General features: G+C 31.8%; 1 protein-coding gene across 4 annotated transcripts in view; it reads right to left on the bottom strand.

Moving 5' to 3' along the window:
* The window catches only part of Gw (trinucleotide repeat containing adaptor protein gawky), an 83,018-nt gene that overhangs the window by 27,556 nt on the left and 31,789 nt on the right, over positions 1-23,673 (bottom strand). For all 4 annotated transcript variants that reach the window (XM_076305212.1, XM_076305211.1, XM_076305213.1 and 1 more), the window contains exons 4-11: positions 20,534-20,711; positions 11,302-15,138; positions 8,364-8,743; positions 7,574-7,907; positions 3,126-3,647; positions 2,209-2,591; positions 1,379-1,576; positions 718-873 (exon numbers count right to left, since the gene is read on the bottom strand). In XM_076305212.1, the coding sequence (XP_076161327.1) occupies positions 718-873; positions 1,379-1,576; positions 2,209-2,591; positions 3,126-3,647; positions 7,574-7,907; positions 8,364-8,743; positions 11,302-15,138; positions 20,534-20,711 (5,988 nt within the window). The remainder of the gene's footprint in view (positions 1-717; positions 874-1,378; positions 1,577-2,208; positions 2,592-3,125; positions 3,648-7,573; positions 7,908-8,363; positions 8,744-11,301; positions 15,139-20,533; positions 20,712-23,673) is intronic.

Raw genomic sequence — 23,673 nt, 5'->3', positions numbered from 1 at the left:
AACCAATATATAAAAAAATTTTATATTGATTGTGAAGAAAATATAAAAAAACATTTCCAGAAATTTATGTCAAAAAATTAGTGGTAAAATTATTTCAAAAAATGAATTTAATTCTGCATATCTTTCCGAACCCTTCTTTAAATGTATGTTACATTTCACATTACAGTTAAATAATAATGCAAAACATTAAAAATAGAATAGATTATCCTTACAGATGAAAAAAAAAAAAAATAGATAAACTAAGCATTTTAAGAAATTCGTTTTCTACTAGCAGAATTGCGATTATTATAAGCACTGTTTAAAAAAAACACTTTCAATTATGGAAAGTAGAACATTTCATTAGGATGTGGTAAAAATAATTATTTCAATTAATTTTTTGTTAAAAGTATAGAATAAAAATAAAAAAAACAAGTATTTAAATACATATCAATGTATATTATTTACAAATATATTTACTATTAATGATTTTATATACTAAAGACGCAGCTTGATACTTTGATGTAAAAAGTAGTCACTATATTCGGCGTACTAACTTTCAAAAGCAGGGCTTATGTTATTATTATACTAAGTTATTATGATATTATTATACTAATTTGATTCATTTGGAAATTCATTGTAGGCTACGAAAGATATTCGTTGTCTATATACATTTCTGATTGCTTTCATTATTACTTTATACTACTAGAATTATTAATAACATGAAATTGTTAATAGTACCTGATTGAAAGGTGGCTGTGGTGCATTACTACTAGGCTGTTGTTGTTGTAAAGGAACAGCAGCTTGTTGCTGCTGTTGTTGTAGCTTTAATAAACTTGCATTAGCAACTGATCCTCCTACACTACTGGTTGTATTTCCACTTGCAACTCCAGCACCCTGGAATTACGAATTAATTAATTCGTAAATATAATGTGCTATTTATTGTCAATACAAAACATGCATTATTAAGACAAGTTATATTTAACATTATTAATATATTGTTATTTTAACAATACACTTGCATTAAATTGAGTATATTTGTTGATGATGCAAAATTGATAGAGATCTCTTATAAAACAGAAAACCGTAAAATAAATAAATAATATTCAACATCTATATTTCAACACAAACTGATATAAGTGATGTATTTTAAATAAGCATCTATTATAAGATTATAACCTTATATTTATTTAGATTTTAGGTTTACGAACAAAATTTAATACACATGCGCGATCACCGCTCATTGTGCATTCCTCCTAAAATTAATGTATACCAATTTTAAAACAATTATAATTCAAAATCAATAATCGCGGTAGTAATTTTAATAACTTTGTGCCACTTTTGTTGTCAATCAAAACTAATATTCAGCAGAGATTACTAAAGATTGTAATAATTATCTTACCGGAGGAAAAGACATCTGCTGTGCGACATGATTAAATCTAGGATATGCTGGCGCAGTTGTAGCTTGATTAGTCGGGTCATAGGTGGAGTGTGCGTCATGTCTTCTCCATTGGTCGACAGGCCGCAACTGACTCAGAAGCTCCAAAGCTTCCTCCCTATTCATTTCACGATTCTTCAGTGCCAATTCTACATCCTCTTTCTGTAAATAAAAATGAAGATCGTAAAATTTATTCATTAAAAAAAAAATTATTTACTACGACTATGGGACAAAATTTATGTATAAATATTTTAACGCATTATTTTGGATGAAACTTAAGAAATTATTAAATGAGATTTAATTCGTATCTTCAATAGTATAAAAAAAATATGAAAAAAGTACTTAAGTACTTAAGTAATAGACATTATTTAAACATTTGTTACAGCGTCAGTCTTCGATATTAGTTAATACGTGTAAATTAATTTTGTAAATAAATGGGCTAAAAAAACTTTAAATCGCAATAACTTTTAAACTAGTAGTATTAAAGCATAAGTTTTTTAATAGTTCCTTGTACAAAAGAAAAAAGTGTATTTAAAAGTATAAAATACAATACAAAAAAATAGGCACAGTTCAATTTTTTAGATGTACTAATGCATAAAAATGGATAAAGTTCATATCCGAACATAATCTAAATCATTTAACACAGATTTTTATCAAATGAAATCGTGTATGCTGCGTGCATGCAACAAACGATAACATACAGCAAACAAATCTGCTGATTTTTTATAGGCACTAATAGTATTAAAAGCGTTGGTTTGACATTGAAATATTTAATTCTAAAAATTCTTACATACTTTGAATCCTAAATCACAGAGATATCGGAATTCTCTGCTACTCCATATAACTTCCTTTGTAAGAGTAGGTTTTGTAGGATGAACCCAACTAGGAGAATGGTCCATATCAGTATCAGCCCAGCTTCCAGCTCCAGGTCCCATTGGTTTGGGTTTGTGCGCAGTGGGTCCACCACCCCAAGTGCCAGGATTTAACTGGGGTTCATTCCAGGTAGTTGGTGTTTTTGGATCATCCCATGAACCTGTATCATGTGGTCCTTCAGCCCAGCTACCATTTCGTCCTCCAGGAGCACCAGGATGGCCCCACATTGGTCCACTAACATCTGGTTTCATTCCAGGTTGACCTGGCATTCTATTTTGCGGCATACCGGGAGGACACTGCATTCCTATAAAAGTAAATTTAAAATCGTTTAATTACACACTGAATTTTTATCATTTCATCGATTACTAGAACAAATCAACCGTTTAATCCCCATAACCTCCAACGTGCTTAGATATATTTTTCTGAACTGAGACTTCTAGAGATTTTTCAAATGTTGATAAAGTAAACAAATTATTGTAGTCCTTCATCACTTAGGGAAAATTTGTTTCTTAAACTTATATACAGTATTAAACTTATTTTTAATTGTAATTAATTTGAAATAGATTTATTCTTAGGTATTTGGTACAATTATAAATAGAAAGATGTTCTACAGAAATTTTCTTTTTAAATACTTTGATTTATCTCTAAATCGGGACAATAAGTGTATCGAAAGTGTCCCAATAATGATGATATCTCGTTTGATTTACGAAAAAAGGCAAAAACATTAAAATGATTTGGTACACAGAGAATTTGTTATAGAGTCTATTGTGTTAGATTGTCAAACCAGAATTTCCAACAACAACAAAATTAAAACGAAGTATAACAACAATCAACAAACCTCCTCTTGCTAGATTTGGTGTTGGAGAATCCTTCCAATGAGAGACTTTACTTCCAGGTATAACTCTCTGATTAATTGCAGCATTTCCCCATAAACTCGTACCGTCGTCGTAATTCGGAACATTTCTTCTTTGTGTTGGTGGGGAAGGTTCTTCCCAACCTGATGGTTTCCCAGGCATATCTTTCGGTGGTGGGGCAGCCCATTGATTGATATTGGAAGGATTCAACATCTTTGTCGGAGGTCCCGAAGGGTGTTGGTGCCCCATTTGATGATGGGGAGGACCTGGTGGTTGACCCCACATGGCATCTTGACTGGCGCCATTCAATCTTCCAGAAATTCCTCGAGGGTCCCCACGCATGTCCGCCATCCTGGGATCTCGAGTCATTGGATCTATTGCACGTATGTGTTCTCGAGGATCCAAGGACATTCTGTGATCACGAGGATCTCGCATTTCTCTGGGGTCAACAGAGCGAAGATCTCGCGGATCTCGGTGGTCGATTCTTGGGTCACCCCAATTTGATCCTTTGAAAACAAGCATCCATATTGCAAATTAGTAGTTACAACTGATACATATAGAATTCTAGTTCTACCGAAACTTACAATTTCCTTGCTAAGATACATTACTAATAATCGTTTGGAACAATTAAAATGATAGCTTCAAATAAGATGCATATTACTATCAAATGAAGGTAATATGAATTGAAAATTCAAGATGAAATAAGTAATTTACATTACATTACTGTGTTTTTATAAATTATTATCGGCAAATTTAGGATCATATTCTATAACCACAAATTTTGTTTATGCTACAAAGACAAATAAGCGCATGATAAAACTAACAAGGAGAGATCCCTAGGTGTAACGCTTATCTGTTTAATGGAGTTTTTGTTATTGTTGTTTTCTCGTTATTTTTTTATAGATGTATATTGTACATATTGTACATCATTTTTAGATGTACAATGTATACTTTTTTTTTCACTAATCAATATAATTAATGGACATAGGAATAAATTAAATGTAAATTGCAGAAGGTTATATTCTCAATGTTTTTATCATAGAAATTCCTCAACCTTAAAGATATTACTACTAATCAAACGTCACACTAAAATGGCGACGCCGTTCTCAGTATTTAATTTCAATTATGCTTCGAAAGATAAACCACACTCTAGTAGTTTAATTATCATTATTATAGCTAATATTATTAGTATAATACATTGAGTCAGATTTAATCGTGTGGCTTATCCGCTATATATAATGTTCCTCAACCAATTGATCTATAATATTAAATATTTGATAATCTTTTATCAGTCTACCCTCAGTTTAAACTCTACATCTAGAAACTTCTCCTTGTAAGAAAGTAATCAAATTAAAAAAAATAAACAGAATAGTTTGAATTTCTCTTTCTATTTTCTGTTAAATTTAGGATATGCTCTAAATTTACAACATAACTTACAAAATGAATACACCTTTTTTTATCGTTCATATTTTCAAATATGGGAATATCCTTGCCACATTAAATTTTCACTGTGATAGAATAATGGCTTAGGTGCAAACCTAATGACATCATAAAGACTTATATTATGTTTATTGGAAGTCCTTGAAATTTATTAAAAAATATGAAACAATATTATTTCGAAAATCAATTATACTAAAGATTCCATCAGCAGACCTACAACGAAACGCCACTTTTTGAAAACATATTACAATAACGCTTAACGTTAAATAAACGAAACGTTTCGGAGACAAGTTACGTTGTGTACTATTATACGAAATTTTCTATCTTCCTAAACGACTAAAGGCAGCTGAACAATTAATAAATAACATTTGGTTGTTATATATTAAAATATAATTGTTTGAATTGACCAATTAAGATTATATTTATTAGTTACCAATATAGATAATTATCAATCAACTGTAATTTTTAGAGCAAGTATTCAAACTAACAATACTTTCTTTTCTCAGTGCGCTTATATTGTTCTTGTCAATCCACTCACGAAATTGAAATTCTTCGGACTTTTTTCTACGTTGATGTAATTTTTCGCATACCTATAATGAAACGAAAAAAAATTTAGGGATAATAGTGTTTGTTTAGTTCAAATTTTAGTATTCATTTTCACTTTGATTGTAGCAATTCTTTATATACAATTGTGTAATAATATTTAAATGATAAGTAATAATCATATTACAACTGTAGATAAATATAAATATGCTCTATTCTTTTTCATATTAGTATATTCAAGTGAGTAAACAACATTAATTAATAAGTTTTTATTCGTAAAATCTGATAAAACAAAAAATACAAAAATACGAACAATAATTCGAGATGAGCATATCTTGACTAACACTATGTTTGAAAAACACTCAAATTCTAGTGACAATAAGTAGACATAAATGTTTAAAGTAATTTTTTTATACAAGTAGCTAGTCAATTACATCTATTCATTAGATTTGTCAGAATCATAATCCTCTCTTGTTGCAATGTAATAAAAATTAGTTTGAAATACTTCGTGTGACTTCGTTGTTAAAGAACAATTGCAACACATAATATTTTATATGTGTCCAGCGTAAATACTCACGGATGCTGAAAAGAGCAAATAAAAATCACTACATTGACATCTATAATATAGAAAAGTCTTCAAGTATAATCTATATTACGATATTTCGCTGATTTCAATTTAAATAAATAACTATACTATAAAAGCATTTACATGCTTATAAAAACTTGTGCCCTAAAAATTCAAATCTCCTCTATCTAATCTATTAATTAGAAAAATGTACACTTCTTCATGAGTCATTTCTATAATTATAAGTTTTAATGAAATTTTTCAGAAATAACTGCCTTTGTTAGATGTAAACGCTCATTCATTTTCCAGATAAATAGAATTAAATAGCAAATTTCAAAACTCGTGTTTTCTACAATAATATTATCAAAAATAGTAAAAAAAAAAGGTCAAAATAGTAAATTAATTTGTCACTCAAAGGAATATCAGATCTTTTTGGTAAATATCTCTACGGAAAGATAAAATTCTTTATCAAAAAATATTTTATATCCGGATAAATCTTCCAAGTTTTCAGGTCTTCCATCAATTTCAGAAACATTAAAATCATCCGAATCTTCCTCACTTGATTTGGACTCGTCGCTATTCCAAATATCATATTCATTATTTCGGTCATTATACTTTTTGTTGGAAAATAAACTACATAGAAATTCACAAAAATCAAAATATAAACTTCTAAATCATCGATAGTGTAGCCGAATCTACAAATGCTTTTATTTACTCTTACGTTATTTATATTTCTGAGCAAATTACTTATGATGTGCCGTCGTCTAGTAGCGAGTTCAAAAACCACACTGATATATTTCAGCAATATATTTAGATTTTGAATTTAGAAGAACTTTTTTTCAAAATGCGGTATAATATTGGCAGTTCTATACCGCGTCGTACAGGTGGTCTAAAGATTAAAAAATATTTCAAGAGAGTTCGAGATTGTCGGTTTTAACGCGGAGTTACAAACTTTCGATAATAAGTGTCCTTCTATGTATTCATGCTCTCAAAGATAAATGGGGTAAAAATGTCTTAAATAACTTATTAAGACATATAATTTAAGATATAATTAGTCAAAAACCACGTTTCTACATTTGATCCTTTCCTCGTAACATTAAATGCTCTTAATATATATGAATTAAATTAATCATTTACATGCAACAATTATTACTTGCTTCAAATATGAAAAACAACTAAAATACTTTTATATAATATATAAATGTAAAGAAATTTGCAAAAAATTCTTTAATATTATTCACAACGTGATGTCCCACAATCATCAGAATAGCACTATGAAAAAAATTTTATAGTAGTTATCTAATATACGATTCAGTTTTAATATTTATGCATTTTCTAGCATGCATATCATGTGGGGAGAACTAAATTACTTTAATTTATCCAAAACATTGGCAAATTCCTTTTAGTTACAAGCCATACAAGTATAACGTCGTATCCGCAAAAGTATGTTCCCCATTTCTGACAACAATTTCTAGTCAATTGTTGTGAATAACTTTAGAATTCGACTTTGTAATTTAAAAATTCCAATTCCTTTTTCGTTCAAGATTTTTTTATAATTCTTAAATTACAATTTTGTAAGAATTCGCAAAAAAAATAAAAATAAAACAATGAAACAAACATATCTTTAAATTAACAAGTTCCTAGACCAAAATTGAATAAAATGTCTTATACTGTACCGTTTCTATTAAAATAAATTCTATCAATTTTTTACAATTTCAAATCGCAAAATGTCCCCCATTTCTTACTTACTTCATACAATAAATTTCTCATCATATCGATCATTTGTGTTCTGTTTTAGAACACAGCGTATATCATAAATTTTATTTGTAAAAAATAAAATAAGATGCCAAGAAAAAAGAAAAATATCAGTAATATCAATATTACCTCCCCACATACCGGTTTGATTACCGGTACCGGTTGTCCATTGTCCAGCGGCAGTGTTTGGTTGAGAAGATGTAGGAGCACCACTCCACATATTCGATGAATCGGCAGCTTCATCATCTTCACCCCACGTCCCACCAATATTTGTTGCTGGAGTATGGCCCCAGGGTGTTTTTGGTTGCTGTTGAGGCGGTGGTTGGCCACCATTTCTAATATTAGTTTCCCACAAATCCGTACCAGTATTTACTGGCGGCTTCCATACCGGAACTGATTCTTTACTCATATTAGGCTCTGGAGTAGTTGGAACGTCCCAGTTTGTGTCCTGATTTACATGTTGCTAAAAGAAAACGAACATTTTATTTAACTACGGATTATCGTAATTGTAAAACGGTACAAAATTATTACACACAGAAATATATTAGAAAAAGTGGTAGAAAGAAGTGATACAAGTAAAAAGAAATGTTTAAAAGTAACAAAAGCAGTAATAACATTGATCACATAAGATATTACACGTTCAGTCGTTTCCAAATACTAATAAGGGGAAATCCCAAATGAGGTTTCAAAACGTTTGGTAATCAAAATTTCGTAAAATAATTAATAATAGAAATCGTTTAGCAAGTTGAAATTTTTGTCAATGTTTCGTATCGGTCGAGATTTTTAATCCAAATTATTATAAATATATATTTGTTCTATTCTACGTTACACATTAACCATTATGTCGATTATAAATGATTAACACGGAATATGAAGTAACGTCTTCAAAAAAAAAAAAAACATTTGTAAAAATACTTACACGACCCCAACCATCTTGACTAAAAAGTGCTTCCCTCATTGTGTTTAATTGCTCCAGTTGTTGTTTTGTCGAAGGATTATTGCTAGTAGATGTATTACTACTGTTAACGGATCCCTGAGCCTGATTATTCGCCTGGTTATTCGTCTGATTATTATTGCTACTGGAGTTTGGTGGCTGTTGCTGCTGTTGTTGCTGCGATGTATTATTGTTATTATTTGGAACAGAAGGGTTTTGGCCAGGCCCTCCAGGATTATTAGATTTTCCTTGGGACCATTGGTTATTGTTCTGACCACCTTGACTTGTACTGCTTGACTGAGAAGTCGGTGGACCTGATTGCTGATTCAATTGCTGATTTGGATTGTTCATTTTATTTACGTTACCTAAAAAACAATCAACCACCCAAATAAATATTTAAGAATTATACTTAATCGTTTCAATTATATTTTTATGTATACGTTGTAAAAAAATTTTAAGACTTCTCCAAAAGATTATTTCAAATTAAAACGAATGTATTACTTAGGGATTTAGAATCCCTCAAAATAAAAACTTAGATTGTGCCTGGCTCTACGTGTAATCTTCCAAACAGGTTCTATCTATAAAACCGTTTTTCAAATATGTATATGGTGGGCCGTACCATGTAAAATCTCTTGAAAGATGAATGTAATTCTTCAATGTAAAAAAATAATTGTATACAATCGTATGTCCTATTTAACTTTATTTCCAAGTTATAGTGCGTTTTATGTTAAACACTTTTGAGAAACTACGCTAGTGCCATCTTTCAAATATTCTGGAAACATTATCCATAGGATTTTTTACTGGTAAGGTCATTAGAAATTCATTGTCTACAGAACATTGCCAACATTAAAATATTCCACCAAATGATTTAACACGGTGTCCAGTAAATCCGAGTAATAACTGTATAACTCAAGAGAATAAAAAAACCAATGATATGATATAACATTTGTTTTTATCGAGTTACAACAAGTTATTTTAAGCACCTCTTACGAAGTTAAGCTGACATAAATTATTAAAATATAAAACTCATTTTGACTCGGAAAAAAAGATTAAATAGGACGAAATTTATTTTATTTTTCTTAGGTTCAATATCTAATTTTGTTGTAACTTCCGTATTTTACGATACGCCCTAGAGAGAATAGAATTTGTTTGAAATACAAAGGCTCGCGTGCGCGTGAATATCGTAATTTAAAAAAATAAAACGTAGTATAGCGTAAACTTAAATATTGGATGAATTTAATAATTGTATGCATACGAGCAATAAAACTATTAAAAAAATGCATCGTCACAACAAACATGAATTTTATTTATAACAAATTATGTGAATCAATTAGAAGCGATCGAGTACTCGGAAAATAATAATTGTGCTCTCCACTGTTTCAAAATTTGAATTGAACCGAATGTTTCCACCAGGTTGGGCAAACTTAATGTGTTCGAATAATTTGATTTAAATTAAAACACTAAATAATTATATATACTGTATAATTTTTTTTGTGGAAATATTCTAATATACGTATACTGTGTTCCGTAATTATTACAGCTATAAATTTAGTGATTTTTAAATTTTAGAAACTCCTCTGATACATGGGTAGTTTATTAGGTTTCTACTCAAAATAGGATTTTTATACACGTAATCGCATTAAATCTATTGTGTATACTAATAATAATGAAAGTACAGACCAATTAAAATAACAAATTATTTTAATACTACTAAAATTAAAAGCGTAAAATACCATAAAAAGCGTTAGTAGAAATTACTATATCAGAACACAATTGTGTATATGGCAGACAACATTTTAAACAATTTTTAAGCTATTAGCACGTTAACGCCACGTTAGTTTTCTATACTTAAGGATGTCCCCAATATTTGTTCGAATCGTAGTGTAAAAAGTTGAAATATTCTATAATTTATCGATGTACTTGTTATTTTATATTATTAACAAGACTAATACTATTTAAAAATTTACAGTATTATAGTTCACGTCTTGTAAGAGACATGTTTAACATATTAAAATAAAACTCTTAAAAATTGAATATTTGTCTTATTGTATATTGCCGATTACCCAATATAATAAATACTAACAGAAATAAAATAGTATGCAGAGAGATTTATTAAGAAAAATCCATATTCGACAAATTTTTAAAATCGATTTTCTCGAAAACGGGTGCCGCGTATGAAAAAATTATATTGTATGTTTTCTATTGATTTTTTATCCATATTCTTTACGTTCCATTCTTAGTGCACCATCAGAAAACATGGCGAAGGTCAATAATATTTTAAAACATTTAATTCTTCAAACAATGTTATACTCGCATAAATAAAGCAACTGTTTAAACAGCGGTTAAAGAAATATCATTATACAGGATATTTTAAAAATATTTGGCCAAACTTTATCAATGTACTCTACTAATCATACTGATGGGAAAATGTTATATAAACATAGATTTACAATATCATTTTTTCCGACTTGTGGCCTTTTCAAGGTTCATTGAAATATTTCAATGTTTGAATAATAAATATTCTATGAAGCTAAAAGCTAAAAAAAATCAGAAGATGAAAATAATGTTCTTTTTATTATTATATACTCATTACGATTACCAATTAATATTATCATTTGTCATTATAAACGATTGTTTATCTCCTAAAAATTTCAAACACGATGTTTGAATATAACAAATATTTAAATGTTTATTTCGCTACTGTGCAATTTTTAGTGTCTGCAATTCGAATAGAATATGTTTGTAAACTTGTTTTTAATAGTGTAATTAGTAAAATACGTTGATAAATTTTAACCGAACATTTTTAAGAGTGACAGGTGTTTCGGATATAAAGTCGGATATAAAAACGGATAATATCAATTTGAACTTCAATTGTCAGGTTTTAATTAAAACGTTTAAAAAGCAAAAAAAGTTCGATACTCACCCGGAACGTTTTGTCCACCCAGAGGTCCTTGATTCTGATTGGTATTTTGATTGCCAGCAGCAGATCTATTTACATTGTTCCCAGGCCAATTTCCAGATGTCCCACTGTTTCCAGAAGGATTCCCTGAAGTCCCACCCCATGTAGATTGATTGTTATTACTATTATTTGTAGTGCTGGCCTGTGCAGAGCCCCAATTTGCAGCGCCACCGTTGTTTAATGAACTTTCACCACCGCCAGCTAATCTAAGTATGCTGGAAATTCTCCACCTTTGTTTATACCCTAAATTGGGTTCATCTATATCGCAGACTGGCCCAGAAAGAAGAGTTAACACGCGTTTAAGATCATTTTTGAGAGTTTGTAGAGTATCTTTGGAAACTCCTACGGACGCTGCAATGAGATTCCTGGCACAATCGATGAAGTGATCTCGATTAGAGCTAGTTGTAAACATTTCTTTGTTTTTCGAATGGACAGAAATTGCATTTTCTGTATCATCGATATTTTCCGTTTGATTTGAAACATCATCGATCAGCTTTCCTTCGGAACACTGGCTGTTCGTTGAACAGACACGAGTTTGACACCTTTCGAATTGATTGCAATTGTGGAGGTTTACTACAATGGCGTCCGTTTTCTTGTAATCCGGAGAATTTACATTAAATTTTTCATTGTCAATGAATTGGGCAGTTTGAAACGTCGAACTGATTAGAGCGATTTGATTAGAATTTATCGGACTTCCAGTGAAAATATTCTCAACATCAAGTCCAATAATTTGGTGTATTTTGTACGTCTCTTTAAATTGATATACATCACAGAGATTTTCTAGAGAAATGTTTTCATTCATTAAGTCAATAAAAACTTGATATCTTAGTTTCATTCGTTTCGGTGAACTAGAGTACGATGAAATAGTAGAAGTATTCCCTTCTATCGACTCGTACAAATCTTGGCAATTATCATTTCTCTCAAATCCACAAAAACGAAATACTCCTGCGTTATTATATTGATCACCATGCAAATGGACAGCAGTTTGAGATTTGATCGTTTCCAGTTGATTATGGTCAACATTTTTATTAGTGTTTCGGCGTATGATTTGTTCGTTAAAGCAGTCGAAACATCTCGAAGAATCTTCTTCGTCTTCACCCTCTGGAAGAGAATCATTGTGATATCCCGTTAAACAGTTCGGCAGACTGTCATAAAAATCGTGAGGAGTGTGCATTTGGTCGGGCCATAATGTCTCGAAGTATTTCGGCCGAGATCCAGGTACACCGATTATTCGGGATGCAGATTGGCGTTTAAGCGTCATCGTAGGCTTGCAGGTAGTCGTAGTAGGAATGTAGAGAGCGAACTCGGCTTGGTTCTCCCCCTTAACCCTAAATCTATCCCCTATAGTAGACTTAGAAAGAGACTTAACAAACTCAGGGTCAAGACGCACATACGACCCCGAGTACCTATAGTTCGCGAAATAAGCGCCCATGGGCTCGTTAGACTTAACATTATCCTGAAATGAAAGAGCACCAACAGTAATTGTTGCCACGTCACTAATACCATTAATTCCCCAGGACAACATCTCCACCATCCTTCCCTTTACGTTCAAAATTATTGTTTCTGATGTTCTTACTATGAACCAAGCGTTTGGATATTCTTTCATCAAGGTCATCAATTTCGAATACATTCTTCTGAAGATTTTCAACAGGAACAAAGAGTTTACACTTTGCGTAAATGTTCTGATAGAGGCAAAAATTCCGCTGCTCGATTTCTTTAAAGCCACTGGGTGTAATAAAATTTGCAAATTTTGCTCGTTCGAGGTCGAACTCCTACCATCTATGTTCCTAAATATTCTGAAGAGCAGGGCATTTAACTTTCCCCTCTTCGAAATCCAAATTTTACAATACATCGTTGTTATTACTGTCATTGACGAATTCTTTAGAGAAATCAAAATATTTTTATTGGAGACGACAATTTTATGATTTGTTTTTCCGAAGTTATTTGAGAAAGTCACAATCTTTGAATATACCTTCGTCATCATAAAATTTTCTACTTTAAAGGCCAATGTCCTCTCATTTACCTTCCAAGAAATGTTCGAGTACCGGACACTGAGATGTGTCCTTTCGTAGCTAGTCTCGTGGCTCGGTATCCCCTTCCACATAATACTAAAATCGCAAATCACCTTATATCTAAATTTAACCACATAAAGCTTACGATCTAACGAGAGTGGAACACATGCGCGTTGCGTCAGCTCGTTCGCGACCAGGTCGAGCCATGGAGGAGAGGATTGTGCGCGTTTCGGCGCGTTTCTCAATGGGAGAGGTCGCAGAGGCTGGTCAGTTAGCTCGTTTCCGGGAACGATAAGCGTAATGGAAGAACTGGTGGCCACGTTTTTCCCTTCCTTAATCAAATCTGATTCTTCATTCGACGATCTATCACTTATTTTAACTTTCTTTAGCATCACGAAATTTAAAGGCGACTTTGATATTTTTGTATAGTTTTCCTCAATGTGTGCTAGCGCAATATTATTATTTATAAAGGATATATCGACCGATATAACACTTTTCAAGACTTCTTTCTTCGTATTGTTAATTTCCCCAAGAAAAAATTCGATTATTATGGACGAAGTGTTGATTGTTGAGAAAGTACTGTTTAATAGAAGATCCCTAAGTATGTGTGAAGATTGTTTGCATTTCTCAAATGAGAAGAAGTTAACTTCGTTCAACAACATTTTCGTAATACCTAGGTAGAACAGAAGGTAAGATTTGTCTTTCAAAAATAGATATGTGAATAGAAATTTTAGAATTTCTTGATTAATATCAGTTAAAGAAATATCTTCAAATGTTAAATTATGCGATGCATGTTTTACAGTGTTTTGTAGGTTTTCGAACTTAATTTCAATAGACAGAAATGCTCTCATGTCTTGATTTTCACACAATGGTTCGCAGCACTCAAGAATATTTATATTCTCCGAAACAACTTTAATTAACGTTAAATGTATCAATGACGATTTCCTCGATCCCACTTCGTTGAAATCGCCGGGTACACATTCTTGTAAGATTTTTATCATTTTAATAATGCATTCAACTGAGGGGTGCTTACTTTGAATAATTTGATTATTCGTCGAGAATATTTCCATAATTCTACAGTGTTTATCCTGCGATGTAAAAAGAAACCGTTCTCGTAATAATAAACCGTCGAAAGAAGAGTTCACTAAGAATCTGAATGGATTCAAACGGGCTCCTAGTCTCATTGCGATCGCACCACTGTCCATTTCGACGCGGAGGAAATAATGGTTACTGGTTGAGCTGAGCAATATCACAGACTTGTAGTTAACGTTATTATTACTTAGGAGGCTAGAATTAGACTTAATGTTATTGTATTTGCCCGGATGAAGGCAGGACCCTAGTAAGGAGTAATTGTCAAGAGAGTCGAGAGAGAAGTGGCCTGATGAGGGGCGATCAGACTTGGGTATCCTAACTAGGCTAGGTACCCCTTCACCGATTGCGCACTTATCCCCTGTTAATTGTAGATTTATGCTTATATTTAGTACCCTAATGTTTAGTACGCTAAAGCTAGTCTTATTATCACTTAATGTCTTAGATATAGACTTAGAGTTATTGGCGGAGCTGCCCGGTTTGTGTTTGCCGGGCGAGCCCGGTTGTTTTCTTTTTGTTGTTGCATTAACTGTTGTTTTTCGATCATCTTGATGATTATGTTCTGCTCGTCTTGAGCGATTATTTAGTGTAGGATTATTATTATTATCGTAAGTTAGAAAGTGATTTATTGTTGGGTGTTTTGTGGTTGACGACGCCACTGACTGGCAGGTCGGGCCTCGACTGGTCAAGATGGACTTGCCTGAAAAGAATTAAAAAGTTTCTTACATTTAAGAATTTAGAATATTATTAAAATACATTTCTATTCGAACAATTTTCCCCCGCACAGATCACCATTTTATTCTTCAAATAATTTCATTATTTCATAAATCGCATACACTCCCAGGCAAAATGATAGCACAAGCGTGCTATTTTTCATTTATCGTGTTAAAATTGTGCCTGCGTGAAAACTCTCGAGTTATATGTATAACGTCTATATCGTGTTTACATATTCGTAAAAGATACGTTATACATATAACTACGAGTTTCCACGCTGACATAATCCTAACGCGAAAAATTAAATTATCATTTTATCTGGGAGTGTATAATTAGTTTATTTATATATAAGATTCTCTACGAAGACCTTCGTAAGTTCAACCACGTTGAACTTCGTTCCATTTTTAATTGAACCAAGTGAACAGAAGTTATATTTACGTTCTTGTCCCAAAGTTTTCCCTAAGCAAACCGTGTACATGTGCTACTCTTGGTCCGTGAAGTTGTCACAATGCGACAAGATGGGGTATTTGAAACAGGTCACCTGAATAAGTCTCTTGTTTTCGGAGATAGAAGAAAATGCATCAGAACAAACTTATTCGCTAACGGGAGCTCATAATCTGATGTTATTCATTTTTTTATAGGCGAAGGCGTCAAGGAGACACAAAGGTCAACTCTGTTCTTTAAGTGAAACGATATGCTGTTTCACTTACTTTTCAAAGTCACTCAAGATCAACAACAAGAAGAAACAAATTACCTCAAAGTACTCTTCGAACATGTTATTTATCTACACACCGCCAGTGTTCAAAATATCGACCTTGAACATAGATAAATAGTCTAAAACGTTGTAATACTAACGATACGGTCTGATAAATTTCATTTGTATCTATTACCGAGCAAACTGTTTTTATACATTCTTGCATGCCAACTTTGGTTGTTGGTTTTTCGCGGTACACTTGTCCCTTGAATTTTCTCCACAAATAAAAATCTGAATGTGTCGGGTCCAAGAAACGTGACAATCGCTTATTTCTTCCTGATCAACCATTCCAATGGTCTCCAAATTTCTTACTCAGCAGTTCTGTAACATTTTATGCTGGAATGTTCCAAGTGAAATCCAGTAAAATGTTCTCTAACAATTCTGGCAGAACGTCTTCTAAGATTCTCTCATATTTACGATTATTTATTAGCATGCCATCGATAAAATATGGATATGATGTATTTTCTTTCATCTTCGAAAACAAGCGAGATACTCGGGTTATTTTAAATACCCTACACTATATATTCGGTTAATAAAGGACTTAAACGCTCTACTAGAGATGTACGGTCGTCGCTAGTGAAAAAACGGTAGTATGAGAACAGAAATATAACTATCGGTATGTGTTTGTTTATTTCTCTCAGCCATCGTGTATTATCTACTGAACGATAGTGCACGTTATGATGGTTAACTTCTTCATAGTTTGTGAATGTAGAAAAACATCTCATCCGTAAACAAAATTTCATTTAAGAACATCTCATCGTCCCATTTGCAAAATTGTAAACGTTCACGAAAATCATTTTCACTGAATTGTTGATGAAGTGAAATATAAAACGGGTTGAAATTGGTTAACGTGAAGTATTCGCAAGTAAGTATACGTAGCTCCCAATTTCAGTGACCTTGAAATATGTTATTAAGGACATCACTTGCAATAACTTTTCGTATGCGTGTACTCACCGGTTAGCTTAGTTTTCGAGATATTTGTAAAAAAAAGAAACTGTCACAAACATTATATTGAATTCTGATTATATATGCGAACTGCTTTTTCTATAGAGTGATAATAAAAATGTGGAACCCTTTTGAGTTTGTTTGGTTAATTTTGATTTCACCACTGAATGTGAGCCACTTGCGGTCCAGAGCAAGTGCGAAATCATGTTTGTTGCACTCAGTCGCCGTGATATGTTTATATAAACAAAAGGGAACCAGCACTCTGGAATCTACCATCCAAAGGAATTGTTAACACTCTGTAGAAATAGCAGACTGTATATATAAACAGAATTCAATATAATGTTTGCGACAGTTCCTTTGGAAACATCTCAGAAGCTAAAACCACCGTTCGACAGTTGTACGTATACGAAAAAATTGTTCATTTTATTAACTCCAATAATATATTTCAAGGTTATTAAAATGAGCTGCGGACCGTTTTCTCTATAATTTACGTTTATTTTAACACTTCAATAGTATGTTGATAAAGAAATTTTTTGATCATTTATAACACTGCTCTTATTCAAAGATACTTGTCGTGTGAAGGTTATATGTATTAGACTTCACGCTAAAAATGCAATGATAAATATTAAATAATACATCATAAATACAGCTATTGATGAAACATTGTTAATGTGATTTGTGTGAGTCATCGTATATGGATTGGTCGCATCGCAAAACTATAAAATTTCTTAAAGTTTTTCCTTCTAAATATGATTTTTTGATTGAACATTTTACAACCAACACTGTCATAAATTATCAATTCATTTGCATCGTAACTCTGCTTGAGCTACTTTGTTCAAACATCAGCGTCGTTCAACTGACAGTTAGCCCATATCATCGCGAGTGTATATCGGCGGTTTTATTATTTTCGTTAACTTCTACAGTAAACGACTTCAAAATAGTTCATACAGTTTATTTAACAGAGTGTAATTATTTTCAAATAATCGATACGTAATGCCACATCGCAAACATCACATTTAAAAACTGTTTCTTTTCGGACTAACATAAATAAGTATACAACATATTGCTTTGTTGTTTTGTTCCCCTTTGCTAGTGTTGGAGATACTCCTATAGGAATGATGTCTTTCTTACTCTTACGTTTACTAAATATTTTTTAATAATTTCTTCGGCTGATCTTTGCTTGTAGACATGGAAAGTTCGATCTGTTTTATCGTTTTTAAAAATTATACAACTGTTTAGTAACATTATGTCTATAAAAAAAAATATATTTTATAGGCTTTTTTACATCTTCGCATATTGTGAAATTTACTTAAAATTTGATCGCCAATATCAACTCCACTCATATTCTTCTTGTGACCTGATAATTATTACTAATTTCGATAAAATCTAATGCATGCATAGTTGTTAATAAAACAACACCCTTTTTATCTTCTGCCAATTCGCTTGTTCGAATAATACGCGGTATCTTATGCACAAATTCTTTACCACGAGTAAGACTCATGGTTTTCGATTATGGCACAAATTCTTTACCACGAGTCATTCTCGTGGTTTTCGCTCATGGCACAAATTTTTTACCACGAGTCACACTCGTGGTTATAGGTCAAAGGGTTAAGGGAGTTATCGTTCCCTTTTCCTTCATCACACCTAGAAGTCGCTAAAAATTGAACAATTTCCATTGAGTAATCGTCGTCATCGATCAGTCAACGACTCAATAAGGATATCGACCACTCCATCATTATATACAAACACGGGATTAATGTTTAAACAGCGATACTGTTTTCAGTTCAATGGCGAGAGAATCAACCCATATAAAAATACGACACTAAAAAGTTACATAAGAAATAATAGTCATTCTATGCCAACCTATAGTCTCTAGTGGCATTGAAACGTGTTTGGTAGAATTTTAAAAATTATATAATTGTTCGAAAATAGTATTAATTTTTCTTCGATAAATCGTAACTGTTGAACTGGCAATCGAATGAAAATGAACTTTTCGGTGATTATATTGATGTTAAGGGAAATTATTTTAGTAAATGAATTTTGTTTTAACAAAGTTTTTGCAACAGTTTTAAAGAAACCTTGTTTTTAATAACAGGAGAAAATTTTTAAATCTGAAGAAATTACTAAATGTTGTTCCATTTGTTTCTATTACTCTCTTTACTGATGAATTTTCAAAGAAAAGTGACGTTTTGAAATTAACCATATGAATATTAATTTCAATTAATGTTACATCAAAGCGTGTGGAATTGTATGATACCAAACATCAGACGACTGTACTTATCTGTCTGTAATGATAAAAATAATTCTTGCAACAAAATGTATAAAATAAATTCAATTTTTATAAATGTTGAAAGGCATATTAAGTATTTTTTCGTTAACAGCTGGATTTGACCTACACTTTAAATGTTGGACAACGAATTGAAATTCGTTTTCAATTCCTCTAAATCGTTCTCGCCTTCGGTAAGCAAGAAGCAAGAATTGACCAGTCGCCTGCTCTAGGTGAGTACTTGTAAAACTTATTACAAAATGTATAATCAACATAAGTCAAAACAAAAATACTGTAATTATGAAGAGCGAATTTTGGTTTACAAACTGGCGTATGAAAAATAAGTTGAAGTTGGATAATGAGATAGAGAGAGACAGAGACAGAGACAGAGACAGAGACAGAGACAGAGACAGAGACAGAGATAGATAGATAGATAGATAGATAGATAGATAGATAGATAGAGAGAGAGAGAGAGAGAGAATATTATTTTCTTATTCGATGTATAAAAATGATAATTTTGCAATAGACACATCCAAGAGTCTGTTGCATTACGTTTGATGGAGAAATCTCAACTGTTGATTTCTTGCTAAGTAAAATCACGCAATGTATGTAACACTTCCTTGCTACTTCTGACACACAATACAAGTAAAGTGTTACGCATATTATTGCACGTCAAGCGATTAAGATACATAGTGTAGAGATTTACTACGTTTGTAGTAGTTGATTTGATCTTTGCAATCATAAAATGTTCATAGTATTCATCATGTTATATCAGAGACACTATAATTATCAAAATAAAGTGAATAAATTGTTGAAATTATTTCACTAAAATTCACTCAGGAACAATACTCTTTCTCTTGTGATCAGGTGTTGAAACAGTGGTATAAGATTTTAATATATCCCATTTTGTTTAAAAATGAATGAAATTTTTTAAAAAAAAAGCTCTTACATTATAAGTCCTAATGTCGATAAACTAACAGAACATCTTGAAAATAAATGTGTTCAGTTTGCTTCGAATTTACAAAAATTACAAATAAATTACTCGTATAATAGAAACAGATATTTTACTTTAGTAATTTATTACGTTATTGATTGTAAACACAATATTTACAATGTTATATATATGTTACAATAAAATGTACTCCCTGTATATGCTTGTTATTGCGGATTAGTGTGTGGAACTTTTGTTATGAAAATTCTAAAATATTTATTTCACAAGAAATGTATTTAAAATACCACAAGAAAAGAAGTGTATGTGTTTTAACCAAAGATTCAACAATAAAAGTTAATTTTCTTTCGACATCTGCTTGCAATAGAATCCATTAAAATTTTAAGCTTTTATAATAACACATTCTATCTTTCCTTTAACGTTCGCATAGATTTTAAAACAAAATTATCATAAGGATGCATAGTTACCAGTTTGGCTCGACAGGACGGTTAAAAAGTCATTGGCGGCGGTATTTCCAAGATGGTTAATAGGTTTTACCATCATGTTGTTGTTTATGAATTCGATATCACAGTACCTAGCATTTTCTGATTCTCTTCCCTTCCCCACCCCTATCGGACTGTTTTTCCCTAATACTACTACATCCCCCTGAAACAAAAAAAAAACGTCACTGTAGAAATATTTCAAAATATAACTTATTTTTATGCTAAACATTAGGGGCGTATAAATACACGAAGTCACAGATACCCAAGGTTTGGAACAGATTAAGATCCCCAACAAATTTTTCTGCGTAAATATATTGATTCATTCGTATCTGAATAAGATTTAGAATAAACATTGTAATGCTCGAGCTTCATTGCATGTATACTCGATTCGCACAACCTGTTCGCAAAGATTAATTACTATTTATTAAACGATTATAAAAGCTAAATACTATTTAACAAGACAATAATTTCAATAGTTAATTTGAGACTCTATAATCAAATTTCAAATCTATATTAATATTAACCGTATCGGCACTTCATACCTATTTTTACCATTAGTGGTCATTTGACCGGTTACGAAATAGACATTGATTTTTAAAAAGAAATTGTTAATTTATCGAAGGGAATAATGCACAGCATAACTTTTAAATATTAATAAAATAATCAAACGTATATTTTCATTTTTATAAATAGTATTTATAAATTTTTATAAATAATAATTAATTACACTTTTTGCAGAACACAGGTTTCTCCTTCATACATTTTCCGTAGACAAATTGTTTCCAAGCTATACAACATTGAGTTGTTTTATTATAAATATATATACAACACTGAGTTGTTTTATTACCCTTGCTAAATTTTATTTAGCATGTTTTTCGCGAATGTGAAATATTACATAGGTCACTTTCAACGTCCCTTGTATGTTTTTCTTTTCTTCTTGAAGAAATTCGTGATTATCTACGACAAGACCTTTTAATTGTAATAGAAATTGTTGTCTTAATATCCTTTGTTCCTTTGTTAAAATACAATACAAGAAGTTTAGCAATGAAAAATGATCATTATATGTAATAAAAAATATTTAATACATATGTAAAAATAATAATAACAATTATTACACATTCTTTTAATTAGCCCGTTGTCTTTGTTGTACTTTAATCGATCATTTACTTCAGGTGATGAGAATGATGTTGTTGGTTGTGGATCTTCGGTGATAAACAATTTTTTAAAAGAATCTTCTGCGAAAACAGTGATTGGAAGTTTTTTTCCCGTTTGACTGGACCATAATGATATTTTCGAGGTTCTAGTACTTCCGTGATCGTCCATATAATTTTAATGTTTCGTTTCATAAGAGAATCATCTTATACGATAATTTTGTTCTTTAAAGTTTATGTAATTCGAAACATCTCGGTAAACTTTCCTAATCTCCATATGACCAATTGTTTATCACTTTCCTGCTCTTCCGACTTAACCAATTCTTCCAAATCTTCGTTTGTTAAAGGTTCCACATAGTCTCCAATACGTTATTTAATTTCTTCATCCTTCGCATCAACAAATTCTTCTCCGCCAATCTCTTTTACAATATCGATAATTTGTTCAAATTCTGTATCAATCTCCGGAAATCGTGTTAAATTATGGACAACTTGCTTCTACAAATTTCCCCATCATCTATAGTCATTGGTTTAAACTGATTTATTCAAACTTTTAGAAATATTACAGCATCAGGGATTGTGAATGATTTCCAACATTGTTTCATATCAAGGTCGGTATCTGAATTTATTGCCGTTCGAATTTGATTGAATACCAGGCGAACATAAAGTGAGTCACAAAATGATTAGCATGCGCAAAAAATGATAGGAGTATGTAATATGAAGAGTGAAAGAAATAATGAAAGATTCTTTTACACGTTTTATTTGAAAAATATAACGTTTAGACCATAAACTCACAATACTATGAGAGTTTAACAAAGAAAAGAGTATCAGAATAAGCTGATTCAATTGTTTTTCATAGAATATGTTAGTTAGATGCGCCAATAATTTCGTGACGGCAATTGATACATGGAATCGTTTTGTTTCATCTTTTTACAATTATAAGTGATGGTACTACTGTATTTTTTTTTTCACAGTATTGTAACTTCACAGTCTAAATATTACATTTTTGAAACAAAAAGCGTTAAAAGATCTTTTATTATTTTTTTGATCCTTCATATTCCTGTCATTTCCTGCGTATTCCAATAATTTTGGGACTCACTGTATCTAACCGTGATCTACCGTGTATCTTCATTAAGTGATTTTGTGTTTTTTTTTGTGTTTTTTTTCCGTCATTTTTGTATTCAGGGCAGAGGGATTCATTCTAAATATTTTGTTCACTTTTGAAACGAAGCAGTGATAAAACCATTCCGCAAACGAGATATCTGTTAACTCTAGTGCGCTGGGTCCATAAGCGATTGGCTTTAAGGGTTGTTCGCGATTATAGGACCGTATTCTATGAAGCAGTGACCGTCCTCCTGTCCAAATTTCCCCCGTTGAATCTGTGTATGTATGTGTGCACGCGCACGTTTGTTGACAAAACACAAGATTGAAGCCTTCGAGCACAGGTCCGGTAGGCCATGCGCTGCAACAGTGGCTAGTTTAGCTCACCACTGGTCAGCAGACTATTGGAACTGTCTAATCACTCCTATCAGAGTGACTGGACAGAGGTTTGGGTCTTATCTACTGAACTGTTTGCAGTTTCTGATGTCCCTTGAATCGTACAAGGTCATGATGGAGAGTTTTGGTGGGTAGGCTCCATACTTGGCATCTTCAAATGCGGGGAAACCTACAACACTACTCTCAAACCCACCCCAAAAGGTCAGGTAGATCTTTGGAAGATTTCCCTCGCGTAAAAAACAAAGGATATATGCCTAAACACAAATGAATTTTATCTTTATTTTTGAAATACGGCGGATTTTTAATTGTAAACTACGCTTAACTTTATGATGTTTTCTGCAGCGTAGAATTGGAATTAATATCTTTAACTTCTTGCTAGTCCCGCTCGTGATGGTCATGGACCAATTTTTGATATTACACCTATTTAGCTGTTTTTAATTGACCTAGACCGTGGTCTAGGTCAGTTAATTGACTAGACCG

The sequence above is a fragment of the Ptiloglossa arizonensis genome, chromosome 2 (assembly GCF_051014685.1).
Source record: "Ptiloglossa arizonensis isolate GNS036 chromosome 2, iyPtiAriz1_principal, whole genome shotgun sequence".
Classification (NCBI taxonomy): Eukaryota; Metazoa; Arthropoda; class Insecta; order Hymenoptera; family Colletidae; genus Ptiloglossa; species Ptiloglossa arizonensis.
Note: the sequence above shows the minus strand (reverse complement) of the source record. Positions and strands in the feature narration are given on the sequence as shown.